At 40.9% G+C, this 21711-nt stretch overlaps 1 protein-coding gene across 8 annotated transcripts in view; it reads right to left on the reverse strand.

The window, feature by feature from the left end:
• Positions 1-21592, reverse strand: part of YAP1 (Yes1 associated transcriptional regulator) — an 88558-nt gene extending 66966 nt beyond the window's left edge. Inside the window, exons 1-2 of one of the 8 annotated variants that reach the window (XM_072032748.1) lie at positions 20895-21592; positions 18348-18595 (exon numbers count right to left, since the gene is read on the reverse strand). In XM_072032748.1, coding sequence (XP_071888849.1) covers positions 18348-18595; positions 20895-21242 — 596 coding nt within the window. In that variant the 5' untranslated portion in view covers positions 21243-21592. The remainder of the gene's footprint in view (positions 1-18347; positions 18596-20894) is intronic. The other 7 variants (XM_027467998.3, XM_027468005.3, XM_027468014.2 and 4 more) reach the window with 7 other exon arrangements.
• Between the last annotated feature and the right edge of the window lie 119 nt (positions 21593-21711).

Below are 21711 nucleotides of genomic sequence, written 5' to 3' on the forward strand. Positions count from 1 at the left end.
TTGTCAGATACTCAGTGTTTTTTGTTTTTGTTATTTTTTTTAAATCATCCTGCTTGATCGGCCTATGGGGAACAAACCACCTGTATTTTCAGAGCAAAAAACATCGTATAAGAGAAGCTGATCCCTCAGGCTGCTAAATCAAGCCCAGCTCCACTGCAGGAAATAGTAGCATGCTAGTTATGCTGCTGAGAAGAGTAACACACCATCATACTGTATAGGCATGCAATTATTTCAAACCATCATTATTACTTACAACTAAGTTAAATCATTGCCTGTTCTATTGCTTTTGTGGAACAACTTTGTTTCGTACACAAGGGAAAGAAATGAGGAACTGCCAGTTCTGCATTATTTCTCAGTTCCCTTCTGCTGCAGTTTCCCTGAAAGCCCTCCCCACGTTACCTGCACTACGAGTTTGGACCTTGCTCCACACTGCAATTCTGCTGGTAGCTGTGCTTCGGGAACTTGCAAGCTCATCAACAAATAACTGTACCTGCACAACTTTTAACAGAGTTATGGTATTGCCCTTTTCTTACTAAAACTTGGTACGTTTATTAATTGTTCCACCGATATACACTTCTACATTTAAGATTTTTGCTTACATGTGCATCCTGACAAGAATTCTGAGGACTGGCAGGACTAACTCTGGTTTTAGCTGGACCAGAGTTGCAACAGAACTACTACTGAAGAGTTGTACAGCATAAGTAAACTAGCTTCTGTGTGAAATATCCCACTTAAAATAGGGCAACTAGATTATTTTTCAATTGAAAAATAATCCTTAGATCTCAATCACTTATTTTATAAGAGCTTATTTTCCTCCATTTTATTGAGAGTATGCTTTGATTAAGTTATTACTGGAAATAGCTTTGCAGGAGTATTAAAAGTGACTCAGAAGTCATGCTTTTCCCATCATAATTTTGAACACAAGGTGCACAAAATCTGTAGTGTTAACAAACTGAAATTAGTAGTCTGATCCCTTGTTAATAGTTGTTACACTAGTGTATTTATTTCATCCAGATTTAAAATCCCATCAAAGCACTGGACAGACCAAAATCCTGTTCAGCATTCACAGGCTTAAATATACTGATATAATTTTACATAAAATACGGACTGATAAAAATCCAAGCTATCTACCTCCCAGTGCTGTTTACAAAAGACTCTATTTCAGGTCTTCCAGTTTAGCAGGAATGTTTTGATTCTGATAAATTACAAGGAAAAAAAAAAAAAAGATTCTGTACAAAGGCAAGAAAATTGAGTTTCAAAATAGATGTTAGCTACATTAGCATAACACATCACACTGACTGATAGCTCAATACCAAGGTAGCTGTTTAAAATAAATAAAACACAAAAATATAAATAAAATACCCACACACCTTGCTGACTTCAGTTAAACTTAGTTCAAACATCAAGCTTATAACCACAGCAAAGCTAAGTTATGAATACTGTTAGAAGTGTTTAAAAACAACCACGGACATTCGAGTATCAGTTACAGAATGTATACTAGATTACAGCTAAGTATTGTTTTTTATATATATATATGCTTACTTAAATATATATATATAAAAAATAGATATTAAACACATACATATTATTTAAAAAAAAACTTGCCTGTCCCAATTAACTATGATATATATTGGTGGGACTGGAATGGACTGGAATTACTGAACCTTGGTTCAGTTTTTGTGGAACAGGAAGGTGCTAACTCTACACAGATGTCCATAATAAAACTTTCCCAATTTCAGTTTACAAGCCGGACAAACACCTGTTTTTTGTTGTTTCCCGTCTCCATACAGCTGTTTAAGAACTGCTTTTTCCCATTATTTTATTTGCTATTTTGAAGTTCATACTAAGCTATACATTAATGCATAGTTGTATTTAAAAAAATAAGTCTTTTTATACCAACTCATCCATACCACCACCCATGTACGTATGACATAGTACTAGTAGACGACCAACATTTACTGTTAGACACAGAAATAGAAAGTCTTGGGCCACGTTTCAAATTCCTCCATTCAATGAAATCTGTGCTTCCATACAGAGCATGGAAATGTAAATTCCACAACAGAAAGATGTGCAGATAACATACCTATAGGAACTCATATACAAGGAGGTTTTTGTTGATGTTGTTTCTTTCTTAAAATCAAGTATCTCAAAATGCAACGTTACAAGTGAAACTCGGTAGGCTTTCTTTCACTATAATTCTCAAAAATATTAACTATGCCAGCTCCCTGAATTTTAGATTAAGAGTAGCTGGTTTTGTTGAGCATCGTCATCACAGGCTGTGCATAGAGGCTTAACAGGAAAACACAAAAAGATCCCTTTTCTGGAGGTTCGTAACAGAACTTGGATTCAAGGAAGACAAATTGTAAATGTTATGCCTATTGCTTGCTTACTCTTGTAATGACTGTGTTTAAAAGTCACAGTGAATTTGTTTGCAACTAGCAACAGAAGAATATTGCTTAGAAACTAGAGTCAAGAATTAGAAGGAGACATTTAAATAAAGCTTGTTTTTTAAATATTTATACAGTTTCTCCTGTAAGTGTAGTTTTATAATTCAATACAGCCATTATACAGTTGTTAAAAATATCATTTCAATACAGTAAAAACAGACTCCTGTGAAATCTCAGATATATTTATTGCAGACAATACAAATGCATCAAAGCCAGTCTGAAGCTGCCAAAGATAGAGTAATATAACATCCCTCTATCTCTCCATAGGAAGTGTTAATATGTTATGTTATATATAGTATTGATAGTAATTCAAAAAAAAAAAAAACAAAAAAACACTACTCAAAACACCAAAAACACGTTTACTATGTTCCAAAGAGCAAAACAGAACTGTTTTATTGGCTCCAAAACTGATTCTAATGTTTTAAGATATTACAAACAATGCACAGGACACAAGAGGAGGAACAGTACAACACACAAAAATCCAACAAACTGTCACTCTCATTTACTACAATTCTGTTAAAAGTCACTAGTGCTATACAATTATTTTAAAAGTTTAAGAACTAGTTGGTTTATGTTATATTGAATATTGGATCAAATTACTAAAAGCCATCAGCTACACATTAGTTAAAACAAGTCACTACACTGTGAAGTAAAACTGGATTTCTGTGTCAGACGGAGTGACTCCACGCACATCTCTGCAGCAGCAGCACTGCTGTAAGGGGCTTCGTTTATTCTCATGCACAGCCCACCTCTACCACCTCCTCTAAGCAGCCTCGCCATGAACTGGGGCAGAGAACCAATCAGTTGAAAAAAAATACCATACCAGAAAAAATGCTTTGTGTGTGGCTCATGGTGTAACTTCACAAATAACTATGCCAGCACTACAGCTCTGAAACTCAAGAAACACTTTCTCAAAGTCTACAAAGCTGTTTTGTTGTTTTTTTTTTCCACTCCTCAAACTTGATGCGAACATAGAACACATTTAACCATATCATGCCCTGCCTTCCCATGAGTTTTACTCCCATCTCACGTACCATGCATGACTGGTACCACTACTGACTCACAGGAAAAATTAAGACCAACTGTAGCAATAAGAACTACAAAGTAGCTCCCAAAACAGACAACAAACTATGGCAAACATAATGGCCATCTCTGTGTGTGATTGTGGCCACCTCAATGGTAGCTGAACCCATATCTATCCTTGTATTCAGCTGTGAGGTTACACTTGCAAGACTTTTTTTTTTTTTTTAAATTATGTATACATAACCAAACTACATTGAAAATAAAGGACATACTTCCCCCGTGGATTTATATTTTAATCTGTTCTATCTAGTCCAGAAACCCATAATTACAGAACACCAGGAGAACAAACACGGAGGATGATTTCATAGGCAAGCAGCAATTTCTTCTACTTTGAATACAATTCCCTGCTATTATGACTTAACACGCAGCTCCGATCACTGAAGAAGTCATCTCGTGTGCTAGTTGAAATGGGATTACTGTGCTCCATACCCAGTAACCTATCAGAGCTCCAAGCAAATTAAAGGAATTGCATAAATGCAAATCACAACACTGAGCAATAACCTAGAAAACCAATATACATCATTCAAGCACTCCAGGAAGGCAAGTCCCTGTATAAATAATTGAACTCTACATACGAGACAATAAGAAAATCCTACCCAAAAGCATGCCACTTCATTTGCTTGGTTTGAAGAGAAACTACACCCCGTTTTAGTAGTCATTAGGTGTGAGCTGTCCACCAGAATCTATGCTATAGGCTTTACTCTGCTGTATAGAGCCTTTTTGTGAAGGAGCATATTAACAGGAAGAAGAAGGGCTGTGGGATCTCCACCCTTGGAGGTTCTCCAGACTTGGCTGAACAGTCACACCTGGCCTGATCTAGCGTTAGCCACGTTCTACTCTGAGCATAAGGTTGGAGAGATGACCAACCTTCATTAAACACTATATTGGCTACGTAGCAATTAAGACACAAACATTTGCATTTGTGAACTTAGAGAAGGAAAAAAAACACAAACATATCTAGATCATATGGCACATCCACAGCTCTTTGCATCTTCCAGTCTACTTAAGATTCCTAACAATCCTGAACCTCCTATATCAATTCAATCAACCTTCACTGCTCGGAGAAGAACGTTTTCATCTCACTTGAACTTGAATCACACAAGGGTTTTGTTTGTTTGTTTGGTGGTGGTGTTTTAGAAGACCCAGATGATTGCCCCTTATTATACAATTACTGATCACCACATATGGAAACAACAAACTCAACTATCAAAAGATAATTACCACTGGTTGACAATCTTAATTAGTGCCAAGTACTCTTATTTTGGTAAGAAAACTGTCTTGACATGTAGTCACTTATTCAGTGTTGTGCAGTACGTATCCAGTGACGATAAACTAAAATAATTCACAGTATTGACAGCAGTTATTTTGTAATTGAATTCAAAAGCAGAATTTGAAATGTCAATTCCAAAGCAAAGTTCAGACTGACATTCTTTTAGCATTACTGGAACAACACATGTGAAGAAATTACCTGTCTTCCAAATACCTTGGTATTGCTTACTTCTCCAACAACATATGCATTCAATTAAAAACCTACACGTATGTGTGCAGTATCAGCTAAAAGACAGATACTTCATTCTGGAAATGAATCTCTCAGGGTGTTGGTTTGTTTGTTTTTGTTTTTTAATTATATTAACAACATATCATTTTATCACACCACCACACTATTGTTGGAGCAGATCCTACACATGGGAATGAAGTAAAGACCTTTCCATTTCAAAGCAAATGCACCAACGTTAAGAGTTTGTATCTCAAAATTCATTAGGAAAACTTCTAGAGACACAGCAATAATAGCAGGCATAACGTTTCAGAAACTGATGACTAGAAGATATGATTAGGAACAGTAAAGTTTTTTTTGTTTCTTTTGTTAAAAAGGCAGCTACAGAATAAGGATAGGTCCTGATACGACGTGAGCAATTAATACTAATAAGAACCAGGAAGTAGAAGACGGTAGCTTTTACAACACGGATAGGCCTGGTCAACTTCCACAGGGGCCTATGCACTAGGATCTGTGCTGGAAAAAGAAGCCCAGTAGCAGCACAAAGTCTCCCAGAGATAGAAGTTCATCTGCTGACTGCAAAGAACTGAAAAAAAACATACATAGTCAAAGGACAATAAACACCAGACGGAATAAAACGAACATGAGATTACCTTTTTTTTTGTTGTTGTTTAAGATGGAAGGTTCAGAATGATGGGTGCTGCACAACATCTTAAAAATAAGAAAAACTGCAAGAGGCTCACAGAAGGGCTACAGGGATCACTGAAGGGGGAAAAAAAAAGCTTCTGCCCCAGAAGACGCAGCAGATTAGGACTCGAGTTTCAAAAAAAAAGATAATTTGCAGAGAAGATCAATCTTGAGCAGCATGGACAAGCATCAACTGTTCATTGTCACTTCCAAAATAAGAACTGGGCACCGCTGATTGAAGCTGATGGAAGCCAAGTTTAAAACAGAAAAAGGCGTTTCTTCATGCAGTGGATGGATGGCCAGAGAGAAATTTCTTGCCAAAGCACACAGCAGATGCTAAAAGCTTACATGGTCTCAAGGGGAGACAGCACAAGTCTTGGAGGACAGAGATAGACAGAAACCATACCTGGCTCAGGATACTCCTGGAATGAAAGCAGTTGTAAACCAGAGAGTACTCAGAAAGAGTATCACATATACCCGAGTTGTTCTTAGTCCGTCATGGATAGGTTTCTTAGTCATCATGGATACGTTTACAGAGATGCTGCTAATAAACCATCTTATGAGAGCAAAGCTGGCAGGGCTCAGTAGTTGCTAGGTTTTAAAAACTGAACTTCTAATCAAAAACAGTAGATAAAGACTTTGGGAGAACAGCATGGCTACTTCTAACTGCCTCCCTACTGCTAGTATTCTCATTTCTTATCTCCACATCAACCATACAACATCTGATTTATTTCCTTCACATAATCATTATATTTATACCTTAGATGTATTACACAAAAGCTACCTATATGAAACAACGCTAAAAAATTAGTGTCTGATTCCGCAGGTCAGCCCTTCTGTGTCTGCCAAAAGCCAAATATTGGATCTGTAGGATCCACCAGAGAGGTAACAGCTAATAGGTTCTCTGAAATACTGGGCAGGAACACGGCCTAACTAGTCTAATAGCTTGGAAAAAATGTATTTTTCCTTTAACAGAAATATTGCCCATGATGCAAGTTATATACTAACCTCAATGAAAAGCAACTGGTGCTATCAAAGTGAAAACGAAGATTGCTTTATGAAGCAGAACAATGGGACAGAGCCAGTCGCTATAGCACTGCAGCCTGTGTATCTTCTTTTCATAATTTTTTTTTGACTCATCAGTTTGATAAAGTAACTGCTTCCAAGAATTCACATCTTATTTATTTTTCTGCAGCTTGAAAAATAGACAAAGATTTTAGTTGGAAGTCAAGAACCGAACCACATCCTGTACAACAAAGTAACACGTGCATCTGTTTCTTTTACACAACGCGCATCTTGCAGTTGGACTAAATCAAGACAAAGTACACACATACCTACTACATACGGTAGATGGGACGGGGATATTTTAATCAACAGCGGGCAAGTAACTGAACGGCTACTAGTCTAAGCTCTCATGACTTTATACCACAGCTGCGGGTAAGGGCAATACAGATCAAATACCTTTACCTGCAGAGATAAGTATACGATAGTTATTCCAGATACTTCAGAATTAAAGGCATCACGTAAAAGCAAACTCATAAGCTTGCAAATCTCTCTCATATAAACAGTTTTACAAAGTTAAAGGAAAAAAAAAATATGCAGATCCTGGCAGGGCAACAAGCACCAGAATCTCCTGTATTTCAAATAAATTCCACACAAACGAACTTGTTCTGTGAGCACAAAAAAAGTGCTTAATGTCTTCCTGTGGGGAATAAAGATTTCTTCACATAAGCTTATTTACATTAAATTTATCCATTCCAAAAGCCAGCAATCTTCACTTTACTGCAACTCTCTCAACAACTGGGTAAGTAAGCTATTACCTTGGTTTAGAAAGCATTTTAAATCCTTTCCCTTCAGTTTCACAGAGCAAGCATCTGAAGACATTCTGAGAGGGCAAAACTTGGCAGAGGGCAGGGGCTGCGCTCCTCCTGCGAGAGGACTGTGGAGTGGAGGAATCAATTACAGTTCACACGCAACCTCCGAGTTGCTCACCATCATAGCATAAACAGGACTCAAATTGTAGCCCTGAGCAAAAGCCACACAAATAGCTGCGCCAGAAGAAAAAAGCTCCCCTCCTGCCCACCCCCATTCCGACGCAACCTTAAAACCAGAAGTTGGACAATGGGCACCACAGCTTCTAAATTGAATTAAGAATCATTTTTCCTGGAGACACTGCCATGCACAACAGACATTTAACTCATCAAGAAAACAATGAATGGTCCAAATTCCTCCACAAATGTCTATAACACAAAGCTGATCGTGTTAGGACCCACCTAACTGTGAATAAAAAACGGGCACAGATTTGAGTTGCAAAATAATTTTTGAAGAATATAATTAAAACTTCCTTTGACCTTGTTAATAAGGATACTTAAAATGTTAATTTTTAACTAAATGGTTATGCTAAGGTTTGTTTCCCGTTTTTCTTCCTTATGCCTAGCCAGTGACTAAATTATCAGGATATTGTGAAATACCAATAGATTTTTTTCAGTTATTAGTCATTATGGTGAAAAAAAAAATGGCAAAAACAAAAACTCACAAGCATACAGATTGTAACAGTTCTCTTAACACTACAAATCTGGAAGTTCCTATCCTCCATTATCTAGTAATCACTTGGTCCCAATATCATAGTTGTGCTTTAGAACAGCTTCAGACTATGATTCCTGTAAGGAAAAACCTGAAAGACCAGCTATGAAAGAAAGGGAACGCTTGTTTCAGTCCAAATGTTAAACTGACTGGCTAGAAGAGTGTAAGTATCCCATAAAGATGGAAATTAAGTACTTGTGTATTTAGGGACAGAAGTAGGAAAGTGAAACATGGATCAACACTGATGGTAATGTGATTATGTCAACAGCAGCCTACGAAAAAGCTCTCAAAACCTACCCATTCACAAACCAGAACGCAAGCGGTTTTAGCTTAGTCAGGCTCATTCCTACAAAGCACTGCAGCCAGGGAATGTGCCATCGGATGCTCTCACTAAGACTGGGAGAGTTTAAAACTTTTTGCTGTTAAACAGGCATAATTTATCCTGACCTAACGGCAAGCAGAGACATCAAGGGACAGCTAGGCTCCAATTAACACACACTATTTCTTCATTTCCAGAAACATGTTTTTGTTATATATACAGAAACGGCCTATAAAGTCAGGCATAGAAGGTGCTTCTTAGACTACCAGCTAGGACGTGAAGATTCATGTTTGATACACAGCTATCACTGCATGTCTTTATTACAAAAACATTTTTAAACTCAGGCTAGAGAACAAAAAGTCCATGCACCGTCCCTTGTAAACAAGGGAAACACATGCAATCTGTGCTGTACCACTCAGTCCTGTTACATTTTGTTACAAACAGTAAGATTTCCACTAATAATTAGCCTTATTAGTAGCCCTCATGCTAAGAAAACTTTTATTGGGACAGTGATTCTTTAATTTTACCTTTTCTTTCTAACGACCTTTTATATTTCAGATTACACTTTTGTAACTGTACCTCATTTCCTATACTTAATGTAAAGCTGTTCAGTCTGATAAAGATTTTTTCAATAATGAAGTATTAAAGAACACCGCTGAATTGTGAGTACCAGGTATTTAAAGTCCTCCAACTATACCATCAACACAGTAAATGTGGAAAGAAACTTTATTCTCTCTTACCATTCTAAAGAGACCATGTATATTTTGAAAGAAAAGTAGTTGTAGAGGATTTGCCAATCAAGGTTTTGAAAAGGATCATGAAACAAGGAAGAATTTTTTGAGGTCCTATGAGAAAGTATACCTGGAATTAAAGGCCACTTAGTGAGTTGTGCTTCTTTCCTTTACCCAAAGAATTCCATTTTGCATATACAACCCGTGCTTGTTTGCTTTCAGATAACGTACTACTACGTCACAGATGGCTAATTTTACAACATATCCGGAAAACACAAAAAGTTTACTTAACATTTCAGTTACAACAGGTAATTAGAAAGGGAAAGACATCCTTAAAGCAATAACTATTTGAATAAACTCATGCAGCGCAGACAGACTACCAACAAAGCTCTCCATAAATCAGAACCCTTTGGAGATAAACTAGCAATAGTAAATGACCTTTACTTGACTTCCCTATAAAACAGTTCAGCAGGAGAAAGAAAAAAACAACACAACTGGCTTCCCAACCTCAGTGTAATAATCAATAACTAAACTTACTGCTAACACCAATCTAAGTTAACAAACCGCATGCCAGAGTCTCAACAAAAGGGATCTGGTCTTTCACTATGACACAGCAAAGTCTCATTAGTGAAATTAAAGCAAAGTCCACGACTGTTTTCAGGACAGCTTTGTTTCCTTAGCAACTGCCATGACTGACACGCAGCACACTGGTAAAGGTCCTGCTTTACAAGGCAGCTTTATATTATTAGTTTGACTTAACCAGCAATTTAGAAAACCTAGCTATACTTGCCTGAAACACCGCCTGAAGTAACTTTGTTAAAACCAGATTAAACACCAGCTGAGCGAATCCTAGAAAAGAAACTCCAGGAAGCACTTCAGGAGGCTGTGAAACAGGGGCACAGTCTGGTTATGCCTTCCAAAAACTCCTGTTCTCCAAACAAAACTCCAGTGTTAATTAGCAAACAAACATGTATATACACACATATATAATATATACATGTATGTCTGTATATATACATATGTATGAAGTAGAGTTTTCATAAAAAAGACAAATGTCCCCATGCTCTAGATTCCTATTTAAACACACTGAAATATATTTTATCTGGTAAATTTCCAAATATCCCCTTACACAAAAATGAAGTTTAGCAAGCTGGTTGTGAGACTATGTCCTGCCATTACACGGCATTTATCTGCTAACATTCCAGCACAGCCTCCTCCCAAGAAGGTTTCACATTATGTGAACTCCTCAAACGTCAAGCTTCCCCTGCAGACAGTCCTGTCTTTCTTCCACAACTCGATGCTATCTTTTAGTTGGGAGGCCTTTGAAAAGTGGTGGAGTCTCCCTGCCATTTTTCGGAGACCTTCAAAAGCCACCTGGACATGGTCCTGGGCAGTCTGCTCTGGGTATCCCTGCTTGAGCATGGCTGGGACCAAATGGACCCCAAGGTCCCTTCCCACCATTTTGTGATGCTGTGATCTTGGTCACGTCCTAGGGACACCCGCCAGAGGACTGCTGCTACTCATAGAAGATTCACGTAAATTTCCCGCATTCAACCAAGGGAAAATTTCTCTAGGAATTACTGAAGAAATTGAGTCATTTAAATATTAGGGGGGTTACATAATCACACACAGCTTTTTTGGAAGGAAAGAAAAAAAAAAAAGAGGGAACAACTTTTATATAAAATAGTGAAATCTGAGATATACCATTAATGAGTTTTACCGCGTATGTGTGTTTGGACTGTACAAACAAATACAAATACACTGCAATTTACAAAAACATTAGGAAACAAAATTAATAGAACTGAGCTGCTATCAGTTTCAAAAGGTTAAACCAAATCGAATTACATCATCTGAATTTGTTCCCAGCTGTGAAGATAAACATATGCAGTGGTCTGGCCACATATAAAAAGAGGAGAAACATCTCTGATTTGGCTGACATCTCTCTATAGCCATTTACCTCATTTCTTTTTTCCTTTGGTTGGCTGGCAGTGGGAGGATAGTCTTAATCAAGAGTCTGACCGAAACTGTTTGCAATTAATACCAGAGCAGTTTTTAAACAGTTACTCTTGTATTTTAACCCTGAGTAAAACACCTTGATCTCCAGGAAATCACCCAGTAATTGCTGATGTCTGATATATGAAAATGTTTATTTGGGAGCAAACTAGGGACAAGTACTCTTGCTTTCATTTTACACGTGACCCAGTTCAGGTCCCGCAGGTAAACATTTCAGCATGTCCAGTAAATAAAAAGTTCCTTTCTCTGAAAGTCTACTGTAAAGATGGGCAAACTGTGTGAAAAACCCACTCTGCTTGCTCTGTGCTAGCTTTTAAAAACATGCAGTTGTTGTGCCACAAGTGCAGATGGAAGTGGAGGCCTTGCATATGAAATTTTCAACCTACTGATTTTCTTCATTTGCAGAGGAGGAGAGATAACAAAGCAAGAGATTAATCTTATTAAAAGGTCGGATTTTTGCCACGTACTACTCAGAGTTAAATTGCATTTACCCATTAGAAATAATGTTTGTAAAAACTAGTAGGGTAGTGTCTGTCTTGGATTTATCAGAGCTTTTAAATTAATATCATTTTATTTTACTGCTCTCTACTGAGTGGGAATTTCCATATTGTGGTTGATGAGTTACAGGTTACACTATGCTACAAACCAAAAGACTACTAAAGAAAACCTTCTATAATTCTTTGTCATCTTCAACACTCAGAAGAAAGGGTAAAGGATAAGAGAGTCCAGAAGATACTCATCTTGATTTATATCAAATTCTTGTTTGTCTTTAGAAAAGGTCAAGACCTGAGCAAACAGAAGTGATTCCATAGTGGCGTAATTGCTCCCATGGAGCTTGATGCTACTACTTTTAAACAAATACAACCTGACAAAATCTTGTGTGGAATAGCAGAAGCATACTTTATATAGAATCCTGATTAACCCTATATCAGATGCTTCTTATTACTGATCAGAGAGAGACTCTAAGATTTCTCATTATAAAAGACATAGTAAAGAATTTAGTCACAATTGTAGCAGTCACCACATTACAGTTTTCAGACCCCAGTAACATAAACTCATTTCAAATTAAATGTAGGAGATACGTACGCATGGCTATAAAACAGTATTATACATTCCAAGTATATAAACCAAAAGTATTCTCAATAGATAAATAAGTACTAATTCTGACCAACTCCATAACGGAAATTGAAAGGTTTAGTTTTTATGTTTGATACTTGAAACAACCCCTTTTTTCTGCCTTAATGAAAATTGTGTTAACACAATCTTAATTTCATAAGTATGCCACTGCTTTCTCTCTCTCCAGTGTGTGTGTATTCGGATCCAATTTAGATTTGTAAGAACCATATTCATCATCTTCTACAGTTGGCCCATGCTCCCCTACAGCACTAGCAGCTCTCAGTGGAGGTTTGATCCAATGCTTTTCAGAATTCATGGAAAAGTTCCAGTAGGCACTGAATCAGACACTATAAAGCACAAAGATTATTTTTAAGAGATATATTGAGAGGCAAAACCTGTGGGAGGAAGAAAGGTACAGATCAACAGCCAATTAAAAAAAAACATCCTCAAAGAATTTAATTATCTTAAAACTAACTACAGATTCTGTATTTGTCCCCAGTTCTATTTTTTCTGAGAATAATTAATATAAACACACTTATAAATAAAAGGAAAATATGTTAATGAAAACCACAGGGTATATATTTTGTTTACCAAAAAATCACATCAGCTTAATAAAACTGTTTTTGGAAGAGTCTTATAAAATTATCTTGTATGGCAGTATATTGAATGCAAAGATATTATCAGTACCTCTGCAATTTTTCTTAGGCAAAACAAAATCAAACACAGGAAAAGCACCCTGTGCCATTTCTTTCACCGATGCCCACCCAGTGAGCTGGCTGCACGTTCTCTGAATTGAGAGAACTGGAGGTGTGCTTTCATCCTCCTTCCAGCTCAGGCTCAGTACTAACACAAATAACACAGGCTTGCCCTTCTGCTTCTTCTTCTTCTTCCTCCCTTTTAAAGATATGGAAATCTTTAGTACAAGTGTACGTTCAAAATAGTTTTTTTCACAAAACAAATTTCAGGTTTCTTCAAGTAAGAGGCAGATGGAAAGATATACGCTCTAGTACTTGGTCTTCCAAGACCCAAAGTCTTAAATTGCCAAAAAACATACCACAGTGTGTTCTACTTCAAAAGCATTTGAGTTAGTATTTCTCTTCTCTAGCTACGTTCTGAAACTGACAGTGCCCATTTTCCGCTGCACAAATCTCATGGAATTTTTTAGATCAACGATCTCATGAATACTTTCATAAAGTCAGAAATCACCAATATAAAGATGAAATGAGTTTGACATATTACAAATAGAATTTAGCACACAGAAAAAACTTCCATTTCTTTTTAGTGTAAGTATGAAAAAGTAGTCAAGCCTGCCAAAAGCAGTGGTTGCAGGTTTGGTTTCCAACAGTACATCTCTTTCAATGCCAAACTAGCCTAAACTATAGAACCACAAACAGAGGAGCTCCCATAACTAATGATTCTAAATACACAATTCCCCAGAAAATTTAGGTATTCAACAAAAATATACAACTGTGGCAGCAATTTTTCCAACAAACATTTTCTGCCCTAGAAGGTTAGAAGGGTGGGGAGGAGAGGAGAATGAAGGGAGCAGATGATATTGCTGAAGCAGTTGGTTCCAGACAGGGGCAAAAATAGAGATGTGAAAGAAATTTAAAACAGCATTGCTGGTTATTTGTCATGTATGACATAATATTCTTGTACACACAGAGTCCCACGAGTTAAAGAAATGAACCATAGCTCCCTGTTATCTTAAAACCGTTCGGTATCTTAAAACCATTCAGCTTCACTCCGTACGGTCATGGCTCTGTGTGGAGTAAGAAAGAAATGTGTAACAACGATCTATTTTTAAGGTTTCTGCCAGATGGGTAAACACCTCAAACACGCCCACAGATACTAATGAAAACCACCTTGGCCTCCTTCAGGAAGTCATTCAACACTTCACAGAAAAAATAGGAAGTTGTTGATAAACTGCTTGCAAGAACTACTTCCTGTAGGAAAAGTAATTACAAGACTTGTTTGCTGGACAATCAGCTAACTTTTCCCCACACGACAAAATGTGAAGTATTGCACGACCTCTGAAAGGATTAAAAGCGTAAGGCTGAGTTAAAATGGCACAGGAGGAATTCCAAAAATCGAACGGAGCCCGTACACAGTTCTGCTTTGGGGAACTGCCGCCTGCTCCTCCTGCGGCATATTTTCTTTTGCCTAGAGAGTGATCCACTATCTTTCTCCATAGTTCACTGAAATGTCAACCAGCAGCTGGCTAACAGGAAGTGGTTAAAAAGCAATGCAGTTGACATCGCCACAGAAACCAAGCAAGTCTCTTTGACTGCATGCTTAAGAATGGGCTAAAGCCTACCGCACAACAATGCCGGGATGACTCAGCTATGACCACTTAGAAACCAGGCAAGTCTCAACTAATAAGTTCTATTTAAGTAGCAGTTTCAGTAAAAAATAGAATTAGTTTTACCAGCTGGATAGCAAGTGTGTTTGAACTCACCGGCCAAAACCATCTGCATTTTCATTAACAGAAAATTACACTCGAGAGTCCTTCTCATAACAGCAAGATGAACGCTAATGAGTGGAAATCATACGTTGGCCATTCATGCATAAAGGGGACTGTTTATCTAGATGACAGACTGATTTACCAGAATAATTCTGTATCACTCTACACTTCCACTCTCACCCTCTTTCAGTAGGCACTGATAGGTGCGTGGCATGTATCTGGCCTATATACACATAAACACATGCATTTATTAGGCCAGACAGGTATTTTCCCCCCTATACTTACTGTTTTTTAATTTATCTCTTTGCACAAACCACTATACTTGTGGTGCTTTACCTTTTGGTTAGTGGAAGCGACTAAAATCCTTACAGTATTAAGTATGAAACTCACTTTTAAATTATTCAGTTTACAATGTAGCGTATTATGATAACTATAACCATAAGGCTTACTGACATCTGGAAAAAATCTAATACTGTTACCTATTCTGCAAAGATCTTTCTAGAGCCTGATTACCAGACCGTTCATGGAGTGGTTACGGAACAAATGGAAACAAAGAGCAATGCAGCCAATCCAACAAAAAAGCTGAATACTTGGAAGAGAGACCAAAAATCAGTATAGAAGGAACCACATTAAATTTATTTAGCATCAGGAATCTCAGTCCTCATGCTCTGAGCAAAAACGTAAGGTATAACTAGACAAGACATGATTTTAACAAGTTTGCACGTATGAAATTGAACTTATCACTCAACAATGAGAAAAGCTTCTGAAATACAAACTTGCTACTTAAAATTAATTCTCAGAAATTCTTTGAATTTCTTAAGCATACAAAGAAAACATTTTGCTAGTACTTGAAAACACTGAGTGTTTTTTTTTTTTCTTACAAATCTTCATGAACTCCAGTGAAGTTGGGGGGATCTCACCTGTAGACAATATTAAACAATCTTTTAAGAACCAGAAATGTACTTCGAAAGTGTGAACTGAGCCTTCAGAACTGTCCTCATTAGCCTCTCCATACCACTGCATCACCCAAGGAAAGCCAAAAGAAAACAGCCCATTAAGCTGTTTAAAATCTCCCAAGGTCAGCATGTGACCCAGCAGAGAGAGGTTCAGAAAGTACAGCCTTTATTTTTATTCCTAACAACCTGGTTTGTTTCCACTCCTTTCCCCTTCAAGACACATCCTTCACAGCTAGCAGCTCTTTCAATCATTTACTTTGGATGTCTGCTTGAGAACAAACGATCTTGCACATGCAGATGAGTTTGCCAGACTTGTGTGTACTTTCCAGTCTCAGGCTCTTTATTGTTCTTGCTGAAACCTGACCCTTTGAAATGGATACCAGAACACCAAGAAAGGACAAGAAACTTGTAGAAAAAAAAAGGAAAAGATTTTTTTTTTTTGTGGTAATAATGAACCTGCACAAAAGCTTTCCAGGATCAAAACTTTCACTCTGATTTCACCTGAATAAGCATAATTTAAAAATCAACTTTTTGTGTAAAGACACTTTGTATCTCTTAAGTTGGTCTACTTTCTGCAAAAAAACACTACATTAACAAAAACATTTGTAAGAGTAAAACTTAAAAAGCAAGTATCTGTTTTTCAGGTTTCATAAGTTGTTCTTTAAGAGCTTTCACTAACACAGTCTAAACAAGAAAGTTTGCTTTTCGTTTCAAAACTCTATCTGTGCTTTCCTCAAGGCCTAATGAGCTACCAATCTCAAATGGCATAAACTCACATTGTTCCAAGAAATTCTACTCGTGCCCACTGAAGTTCACACATTCTAGAATATGCTGATTTGTTAAACTGCACCAAAGAAAATACCACATCTTCGACATCTTTACGTAATGCTCATTTTTGTTTTCCTAACACAAAATGATGGCTTTCAACAGTAACATTTATGCTCGACTAATTTCAGACAATTGCTGTAATCTATTTTTGGTTTTAAAAACTGACACTAATTTCTCTGTATGAAAGCACCACCACTATGGGAACAAGAAAGTTTTAACAAGTTCTGTGATATCCATTCTTACTGCAGACAACATAAATTAGTTTTAAAAGCTATAAGCTCAAATACTTCAATCAAATGGAGGTATTAATGACAATGTTGGTTTTTAGCAAGAAAGGTAGGAATACAGATGTTTTACTTGGCAGAAACAAGTTTTACATAAATAACACACTGTGCTGCCCCTCCCCTCTCCCAGCCCTGAAAATGACACACAATGGGTTATTTAGAGCCTTTCAGTTAAATAAAAAGTTCAAAATATAGTCAAAATATTTGAGGGCCAATTATGCGTCATGGTGGGCACGCTTGCAGAAAGAAGGACAAGCTCCTGCTGTTTCAGAAACGGCAAAAAAGAAAATGCTCCCTGATGGACTAGCTGTCAGATGGCTGGCATATGTAACCTCTCCTCAGTTACAGAAAAGGTGATACTAATTTCACTGTGTGAAAAAGCCACAGGAACAAGAAACAATGTTAAGAAACAATCTTCCTGGAGAAAAGGAGGCTCAGGGGCGACCTTATTGCTCTCTACAGATACCTTAAAGGAGGCTGTAGCGAGGTGGGGGTTGGCCTGTTCTCCCACATGCCTGGTGACAGAACGAGGGGGAATGGGCTTAAGTTGCGCCAGGGGAGTTTTGGGTTAGATGATAGGAAGAACTTCTTTACCGAAAGGGTTGTTAGACATTGGAACAGGCTGCCCAGGGAGGTGGTGGAGTCACCATCCCTGGAAGTCTTTAAAAGACGTTTAGATGTAGAGCTTAGGGATATGGTTTAGTGGGGACTGTTAGTGTTAGGTCAGAGATTGGACTCGATGATCTTGAGGTCTCTTCCAACCTAGAAATTCTGTGATTCTGTTAGAAATTCTGCAATTTCCCTTTCACTGCAGGGAACGCAAATGAGTTAAGAGTTACAGTACTGCAATCAAACACATAAATTAACTTCCTCATGAATAGAGTAGGCAGCAATGTTTTGACTCTTTACTTACACAATTGTACTTATTGACAAACCAAGAGGTCCTGGTATAGCCTCACTATAATAGTCTAAAGTTAATCTGTATCATGAAAATAAGGTAAAGTGTATTTTGACCTGAATGAGAACTCTGGCAAGATCCAGCAGACCCAAAGGTCATGTTGTTTAAAAATCACAACATGCTTTTCACTGATTTTTAGTATACAATATAATGGATGACATTCTTCAGCTGAGATTTAGATAGGATAAATATTCACAGAACAACATACAATTTTCAGAAACAGTAGTGTTGATGTGGGAGAAATTCCTCAGTGGCAGGATCCCCTCTCCTACTACACATAAGGAGTGTTTTTAAAATATGTACTTTAAACACAATGAACTTTACTAAAATTCAGAGACCGCACAAAAAGAAGATACAGATAAACGAAAACAAGTTTTACTTACTTAAGAAAGTATCTCTGTCCAGATGGTGTCTTTGCCATCTCCCAACCTGGTGGCAAAGGTACATCATCAGGGATCTCAAAGGAAGACTGGCGGAGATGTTGAGAAGATGGAGCTCCGGGTCCAGTCACTACTCCCGAGGGTGTAAGTGTCCCCGGAGAAACAGCACCCAGCTGCAGCGATGCTGGTGAGGAATGAGCTCGGACATGCTGAGGGGTCAGGGCTCCTGCTGTCCCTGCATCAGTGCTGGCCTGTCAGGAATGAAGGTATTTCCCGTCAGATTTTTGTACTTTAGCAGAAATACATCTATTAGAAGACATTTCACATTAAGTGAATCTTTCAGAAGAAACTCCAAAGTTAGTCATTTCCCGTGCTCTGCTCATTTTGCAGTTGTTGCTGTTCAATAGTCTTGAACTGGGTTGGTTAATTGGCGTAAGTCCTTGTAAAAGTCAGTATTAACTATAAATAACTCTTTTTAGTTTTATTTTGAAAACTGAAGTTCTTAATCCTTGGTGTGGGCTTAAGAAGAAACCACGTCTGCAGGCAGCAGACCACACACAGCAAGCTGCGTGGTTCACTGCTGGACTGCACCCACCCATCCCCATCGCACCCCCGTCCTGCCGGGGGAGTTAGTTTCACACTCTCCTGTTGAAACGGGGGTGCAGGGTGCAAGGACATCCCTCACACACCCTCCACACGGCTTTAAAGGATTGCACAAGGAGAAGAGCAACACAGACAGGCCCACTGACTGCAGCCAGCTCCGAGAGGAAGACTCCTGAGCTCAACAACAAAAAGCTACACGGGACTGAATAGAGAATTTCCTAACCCTTGCACAAACTGCACTTTAAGGGTATCGGGAGCTTACAAAGAGCCTGCCTGAGCTTTATCTAAAGCAAGCTTCCGCGCACGGTGTAACCGGTCAGTCAGAAGTGACTCACAAAGCCATTCCCGCGAGCTGCCAGCCTGAGGTGCCCACGGCTCCTCTGCCAGTAGTAAACTCGCATCCACTACTAAAGAGAAAAGGCAGCTCTGAAAACTGGGTTAAAACGGTAGCTTTTCTATACGTTGACTGATTAATTAGTTCTGCAGATACACCAGAACAACATGGCCACCTACAATAAGATGCACGGCTCGGCCCTTGCCACACCTCCCTACGCAAAGGATTGCACCATACACGAGGCCCCATTTACAACTCAGGGAGGCTTTCTGCTCCAGCTGTGCGTGAGCACGCTCCAAGCTTCACACGGTGCACTGCAACCGAACTACTTTACTTTGGGGTATAAACACAACACAAAAGTTGCAATTCAACTGAATTTGGGGTGCTTTAGTTGTTGGGAGCTACAGAAACGTGAAGCCCTCTCCCGTTCAACTATATCGCTATGGCACAACTGAACGAAAAAGGGAAAATGAAAGCCGTCTTTTAATATAAGACGGCCAACAATGAAGTAAATGATTCTCTGGTTGCAGCTGAATTTCAGGTTTATGTTTATGGAAATGCTGACAGAGATGAGGGACAACGGCCCAGCTGAGGAGCGGGTGTTACAGACGTGGGGTAACGTACCCCGGCGGGACAACACCGAGCTTACAAACACAAGAAGCTGGGTGAACGTCCCGTCCCACAAGTTCACTGCGTTTTGAAGGCCATTTAGCTGCAGTTCCCGCAGCGAACACGGCACAGCAGCCGCTGAGCGTGGGCCAGCTCACGTCCGTGCACCAGCACACCGCCACGGCGCTCGCACAAGGGGGAGAGCGCTCGGCGCAGCAACTTTCCGCTCCCGTCCCGCGGCCCGGCGATGTCAGCCTGCAACTCGGGAGCAAGAGAACAAACTACAGAGACAACTCAGCCCCACCCCTCTCCCTATTTTCTTTTCGGCCTCCCAACAGAAAGGCCGGGCTGATTTTCGAGTCTTTGGAAAAATGAATCAACCCCAAGGCGAGCCGTAAAACCCCCAGCCCCAGAACTGGGCAGGATCACGGAGGGGCCGGCTGACCCCATGGAAGGGCAGCCTCCCTCCTGCTGCCCCCCCCCCCCCCGGGGGCCAAGAGGCGACCAGAAACCCCAATTATTTCCCAAAACCCCCTTGATTTCCCGAAACCCCATTTATTCCCCAGCTGGGCCGCCGAGCCCGGCCCTCGGTGACCCCCTGGCGGTGGGCACGGGCCGTGTCCCGGTCCCCCCCCCCCCCCCATTTGGGGCGGCGCCGTGCCCCCGGCCCCGGCCCTGCTCGCACCGGGGGAGGGAGGGCTCAGCCCTCAGCCTGCCCAGGCGGCGAAATGGTGGAAGCGCCGCTCCATCCATATTGTTTGGGAGAGACGGACGGGGGGGGGGGGAGCGGAAAAAAAAGTTTGGCACGGCCTCCCACAGACGGGACCGAGCACTGCAGGGCCGGGACAAGTTTGGGGACCCCCCCTAAAGACGAGGAGGAGGAAGAATGGGGGGAGGGAGGAAGGCAGCCAGCACCCCGGGGTCCCGCACCAGCCCCTTCCCCGCACCCCGGGGTGGGCAGCACCGGGACCACCCCCCCAGCCCCCCGGCCCCCCCCCCCTCACCTGCCGGGAGTGGGCTTTGGGCTCGGGCGGCTTGAAGAAGGAGTCGGGCAGCTTCCTCAGCCGCATGGGCAGCGTGTGCGGCACGTTGGCCCCCTTGGGGTTCATGACGGCGTTGAAGAGCGCCTCCAGGTCGGTCTCCGAGTCGCCCCGCACATGGACGATCTGGTGGCCCGCCGGCGGCGGACCCCCCCCGGGGGGCTGAGCCCCGCCGCCCGGGGTCCCCCCCGCCGCCGCCACCACCACGGCTCCGGGGGGCTGCGGGGGAGCCTGCTGCGAGGCCGGGGGCTGCGCTGCCGCCGGCGGCTGCTGCTGCTGAGGCTGCTGCGCTGGGGGCTGCCCGGGATCCATGGCTCCGGCGGGACCCCCCGGCGCTGAGCGGCGCGGGGCTGGGCTGGGCGGCTCACAGCCCGGCTCGGCGGCCCCGCATGCCCCGCGGCTCGGTCCTGCTGGCTCCGGGGGTTTCGTTAAGCCCTGAGCGGGGAAAGCCGGGCGGCCCGACGGCTCTGCTCTGCTCTGCCCCCCCGGCCCCAGCCCGGCCCAGCCCGGCCGGCGCCTCCGTCCCGGCGGCGGAAGCGAAGTGGCGGCGGACGCCAAACAAAAGTTCGCAGTTACGCCCGCCCGAAGCGCTTTCGGCTCCCGGCTCCGCCCCTCCTGAGCCCGCCCGCACCGGATCCCACACGGGCAGCGGCCCGCCTGCCTGCGCCCGCCCGTACCGCCGGACAGCAGGAGGGGTTTGGAGGGGTGAAAAAAGGGGGTTCGCCGCCCGGACCCCTCCCAGCCCAGACCCCCCTCGCACCCCGCAGTCTCTTTTGTGGCC

Source organism: Anas platyrhynchos, chromosome 1 (genome assembly GCF_047663525.1).
Source record: "Anas platyrhynchos isolate ZD024472 breed Pekin duck chromosome 1, IASCAAS_PekinDuck_T2T, whole genome shotgun sequence".
Classification (NCBI taxonomy): Eukaryota; Metazoa; Chordata; class Aves; order Anseriformes; family Anatidae; genus Anas; species Anas platyrhynchos.